At 38.0% G+C, this 6,000-nt stretch overlaps 1 protein-coding gene across 3 annotated transcripts in view; it reads left to right on the top strand.

Annotated features, from left to right (window-relative positions):
- The window catches only part of TTC39C (tetratricopeptide repeat domain 39C), a 114,390-nt gene that overhangs the window by 48,358 nt on the left and 60,032 nt on the right, over positions 1 to 6,000 (top strand). For all 3 annotated transcript variants that reach the window (XM_055080666.1, XM_007127213.4, XM_028480705.2), the window contains exon 2: positions 5,326 to 5,374. In XM_055080666.1, coding sequence (XP_054936641.1) covers positions 5,326 to 5,374 — 49 coding nt within the window. The remainder of the gene's footprint in view (positions 1 to 5,325; positions 5,375 to 6,000) is intronic.

Genomic DNA, 6,000 nt, shown 5'->3' on the forward strand with positions numbered 1-6,000 from the left:
ATAGTGGTATCTCATTTTGGTTTTAGTTTGTATTTCTCTGATAATGAGTGCTTTTCAGCACTTCTTAATATGCTTATTAACTTTTGGATTTCCTCTCTTGTGAAGTGCCTATTAAGACTTTTGCCCTTTTTTTTTTTTTTTTTTTTTACTGGGTTGCCAGTCATTTTGTACTGATTCATGGGTGTTCTTTATGTATTCTCAAGATGAGCTCTTTGTTTGATATGTGTATTTGCCTTTTTCAGTCTCTTATGAGTGACCAGAAATGCTTAATTTTAATTAAGTTTTGATATTGGGTAATGTAGGTCTCCAGCTTTGTTGGTCTTCTTTCAACTTGATTTGGCCTTTCTAAGTATTTTTTTTTTTTTTTTGCGGTATGCGGGATCTTCCCCGACCGGGGCACGAACCCGTGTCCCCTGCATCGGCAGGCGGACTCTCAACCACTGCACCACCAGGGAAGCCCCATTCTAAGTATTTTGCTTTTCCATGTAGATTTTAGAATCAACCTGTCAAAACACACACACACACACACACACACACACACACACACCGAGATTTTGCTTGAGACAGCTTTGTTGGTCTTCTTTAAATTTGATTTGGCCTTTCTAAGTATTTTGCTTTTCCATGTAGATTTTAGAATCAACCTTTTGAAACACACACACACACACATTCTCCCAGATCACATAAATCATACTTCTTCAAACCATATGCACCTTAGACACACACACACACACACACACACACACACACACACACACACACGGGATTTTGCTTGAGATTGCATTGGAGCTACAGTTCAGTTTAAGAGAAGATAATATCTCAGCAGTAATGAGTCTTCCAATCCATAAGAATTGTATATCTCGTTATTTAGGTTACTGGTTCACAACCAGGGTTGATTTTGCCCCAGTAGGACATTTGACAGTGTCTAGAGACATTTTGGTTGTCACACCTTGGGGGGGCGGGCGGGGGGCGGAGGCAGTGGTTTGTGCTTCTGTCATCATGTAGGTAGAGGACAGAGATGCTACTCAACATCCTACAGTGCACAGTGCAGCCCGCCCCCGCACCCAACAAAATTATCTGGCCCCAAATGTTAAGAATGCCACTGTTGCAAAATGCTGATTTAGAGTTTTCATTTTCCTTAGTAATGTCTTGAGTTTTCAGTGAAGCAGTGTTGCACATTTTTCTTAGTTATCCTTAGCTATTAATATTTTCATGCTATTGTGAATGATTTTTAAGTTTCATTTCCTAATTGTTGCTAGTATATATGTGCTTATGTACATGTGTGTGGATACATGCAGGATATTTGTTGTTTTATGTTTCTTATGTCCCAGTTGTTTTATATATATCTTACAAGCTCCCTTTCTTTTTTTCCTCTTTTTTCACCCTTACATTTTTTTCTATTGTTGTTGAAGAAACTAGCATCTTTGTCCTGTAGAATCTCCCACAGCTTGGATTTTGCTGAGGGTATCAGTTTAATATTGTCCCCTGTCTTTATGGTCACTGTCTGTATCCATTAATTGATTAGGAGCAGCTACAAAACAAGATACTCTGATTCTGTCATTTGCTTTTCATTTATTAGCCCAGGACATTTTTGTAAAGAGACCCACCCCATATCTGACTGGTTACTCTGAGTTTATAGAGAAAAGGTGTGGTAAATGCTATTCTTTCCCCTTTTTAACAGTTTTCAAAATAATGAATTGGTTCTCTAGGATCCTCCATAGGCAACCAGTGAGTTGTTGAGTTGTTTTTTAACTAAAAAGTATCATTATGAATTTACGGTTTTAAATTATTTGATATTTCAATCCATTGCTGTTTTTACCTCATTGGGGATCAAATTGTTACATCTTTGGCTTGAACCTCTTCAAGAGCCTAATGTAGTTTTTAAACTTCCTTGCTTTCTGTTATAACACAATATTCAAGGCTGTTGAACATTTCTTGCCCCTGAGCTTGAATTAACCATCTCTTTGTGGATCTTTTACTTAATGTATTTAGAGAGGGTGCTGGACCATGCTGAATACTACTGGGTGGTGATTGTTTCTAGGCTTTGAATTAACTTTATCCTTCTTCCTGTGCACAAAATCCTTGGTTTCAAAAAACACCAACCTACTTAGGCATTGTTTTATCACAAACTACATACCCAACAGCTGTAGAATAATGGTACCAACTTGACTGGTAAAAATATGATTACTGAAAACAAAAATTTTTTTTGCAATCTTTTGGGGTCTGTTTTTAAGGGTATTTCATAATAGGGATGTGCTGTCAGATTACTGTATTTTAAAGTCGTTTGGAATACTTCTACTCTGTGTGGTTATTTAACCAATTGGGTTTGCATTTAGGTACATTTAATTCACTTTACATTTGAATTTTTAGGGATCGCATTGTTAAAATTTGATATTATGACATACAATATTTACATGGTTCCAAAGTCAAATCTACAAAACAAGAGGCATATACAAAGAAGGTTCGTTTCTATCCTTGTTTCTTCTTCCCTATCCCTCCCTCACTTCATAGGTATCCGTTAAAAAACATGTTTATGGGTTAACTTACCATTATTTTTTTTTTGATATTGCATGTATGTATATGGATTTAGATCCTCCCTTCTTTTAAATAAGTGAGGTTTGCACGATGTGGTCTATTTCCCTTGCCCCTGTATGTAACTTCTGGTATTTAGAAAGGTTTGTCTTTTGGTTCTAATGCTTACCTTTATACTCAACCTTTACCTGATACCTCGCTCCCCGCCTCCACCCTTGTGCTTGGTCATTGGTTCCCGGCGTGAGCCTCTTCCTTCTCCGCCCCCAGCATCCGTGTTGAAGTCATGATCCTTGTACCCTTTGGAAACATTCCCAAATCTCCAAATTGAATACGTTTTATGTGGAAACACATGTGTGGGCTGCAATTGATTTAGAGGAGGTGAGTTAATGCAGGATCACCTGGGTCACGTTGAGTTAAAAAAAAAATAAAATCAGGTGAAGGAAACAAGTGAACCTTGTTAGATGAAGCTCTTACAGCACCAGGAAAGGTGCAGCACGAGGATTCCTGCTTCCCCGTCCGTTCATTATCGAGTGGCTAATGCACCCAGGCGCCCTGGGGTTTTTGGAGACAGTACCTCAAGGAGGGAAAAATGTTTCTCTTGGGCTGATTTGTCACTTAAATGAGAAGATAGTATGTGAAGTACTAAGGGCTAGGCTAGGGCACCATGAATCATTAATAGCCTGGGCTCTCAGAAACCTAATTTTAGTCCAGAACAAGAAGCAAATGTAGCAACACTAGGCCCTCGATTCAGCGTCTTTTCATTTCTCAAATGGCTAATGGCTAACGTGTAAGCGCGGAGTGGGCAAAGACGGGGAAGCTGGGCTGATCAGCTCTTGATTGAAACGTTCCTGAAAGGCAGAGCTCTTTCATTCCTTCACTGATTCATGTTTGTTGGATGCCTGCTGTGTGTAAGGCATAATGGTGAGGGAGAAGAGGCAGAAAAGAGCATTCTAGAGGGGACCCTCATACATAAACCAGGTTATAATGTAGTGGGTAGAAGCCTGTAATGGCACGTCCGGGGAGAGCCCTGGAGTGGAGAGCTGACGTCTGATCAGGTGCAGAGTTGGGAGGATGGAGCCTGGGCCGCGTGCTTGCAGAGGTGCTGTTGGAGCTGGTTCATGGGTGTGAGTGCTGGTGCGGGATTCTTCACCCTTCACGACACCTTCCTAATTCTTGGAGGTTTAATATGCAGTGGGGGTAAACAAACTCTTCTTCACTGTAGAATTTGAGTAGGTACCAAGCAGATGGAAAAAAATTGTAGCAGAGGGTTAACATTCCAAATCATTTGAGTTCCTGATCCCCGCCCCTGCCCCCAACATAACCCCCACCATCCAAGAGGAAAACGGATGTGCATCTCACTTGACCCTGCAGTGCTACCTCTAGCAGTTTATCCCAAGAATACATTTGGACTCCCTGCAAATTACATGTACAAAGATGTTCATCTGAGCGTGCGGTATATGTGTGTACGTACGTATGCATATATCCATCTAAATGTGCACTCTCTTCTTCCCATACACACCTCCACCAAATACACACATGGTCACCTCGGACTTAAACTAAATTTCCAGTAGGGGATTGACTAAATACATTGTTCTTGGCTTTTCTTTTTTTTATAATGACCATATATTATTTACATAATAACAAAAGCAGTACAATTATTTTTAAGAAGGCAGTTACAACTTGCTTTCCCTTTTAGTGCCATCTACAGGGACTTGGATTTTTGTACTGGTTGTGAATTTGAAGCAGAATGTTTATATTTTTATATTCCTTGAATTAGTATTAGTTTGACTTGGCTTCATATTTTTGGTTTACATATAAAATTGGATAATGACTGTGTATTACAGCAGGGTGATGACTGACTCCAGGGAGGTATTCTTAAAGTTCTTTGGATGGGGTAAGTGAGTTTGCCAGGTCTGGCTTAGTGGTAAAACCCTTTGATCTACTCTGAAAATAATAATTTATGTGTGGAAAGTTTTGAACATGTTTTGCATTTAAAAAATGAATATTAATATCATGATGTCACTTGTATGTGGAATCTAAAAAATGATACAAATGAACTTATTTGCAAAAGAGAAATAGACTCACAGACATAGAAAACAAATTTATGACTACCAAATAGGGAAGGGGGGAGGGATAAATCAGGAACTTGGGATTAACAGATACATACTACTACATATAAAATAAATAACAAGGATTGTATAGCACAGGGAACTATATTCAATATCTTGTAATAACCTATACTGGAAAAGAATCTGAAAAAGAATATACATAGAAGTGAATCACTTTGCTGTACACCTGAAACATTGTAAATCAACTATACTTCAATTTTTAAAATTTATAAAAATTTTTAAAAAAAAGAATATTGGACTTCCCTGACAGTCCAGTGGTTAAGACTCTGCGCTTCCACTGCCCGGACTGTGGGTTCAATCCCTGGTCAGGGAACTAAGATCCCACATGTGGCACGGCCAAAAAAAATAAATAAAATTAAAAATAAATATTAATCATCTTTCTTTAGCCACGTGTTTTCAGATGTTGGATTGGTTTACTAAAGCAATGTCAATTATAATGTGACTTTCTTGTTCTCCTTGCTTTGAAGAATCAGGTGTGGGGGAGATTCTATCCTGGTGGACAGACCTGTGAACTTCTTGCCTCTTTTACTTTTTTCTTAGGGTAATTTAATTGGCTTGAAGACCTTAACAACTTCTGTCCAATTATTGGGAATATATAGTGATCCTGATATATCAAATGCTTTTAAAATAAAATTTCACAATAAAAATTATTTTGTTTTCTTAACAGAAATCGTAGCCCATTAATGAGTTTTGGAGCCAGCTTTGTCAGTTTTTTGGTAAGTTGATGTGGGAAGAGGTTTTGGTGGGAGGGGAACAAATACATAATGTATGTCTTTTAGTGGTTACCTGCTGTACAGATACACTATTGTAGAAGATCTTTTACAGTTTAAAACTGGAATAAAATTTTTGCCTATTAACCAACACTTATGAGATACCCTTCCCTAATTTTAAAGATTAAATGCTTATATCTTCTAGAGCATTATATTTTTTCCCACCAAAATCCTTTTTAAAATAAAAATATAATTGAAAGACCTTTCCGAAAACTAAAACTGCATTAGAGTTGAAAAGAAAAAAAAGTCAGACTTTGGATAATAAAGGTTTGCTTTAAAATTATTGAATAAATGTGGATTGGAAGACAAGTTAAATTAGCAGATTTAAAGTTTATCGGTTACTTTTGCATTTTTGAATATTAATATTTAGGAATTGAGAGAATAGGTTGCAGTTAGGTTTTAAAATAAATTGGGCAATGTAGAAAATTGGATGCCTTTAATTAGGTCCTTCCAAGAACCTGGTGTCCTCTCTCTGCCCTTGTAGCCTGTTCATCTTAGAAACCTCAGTTCTGGGCTTCCCTGGTGGCGCAGTGGTTGAGAGTCCGCCTGCCGATGCAGGGGACACGGGTTCG

This window comes from Physeter macrocephalus, chromosome 19 (genome assembly GCF_002837175.3).
Source record: "Physeter macrocephalus isolate SW-GA chromosome 19, ASM283717v5, whole genome shotgun sequence".
Classification (NCBI taxonomy): domain Eukaryota; kingdom Metazoa; phylum Chordata; class Mammalia; order Artiodactyla; family Physeteridae; genus Physeter; species Physeter macrocephalus.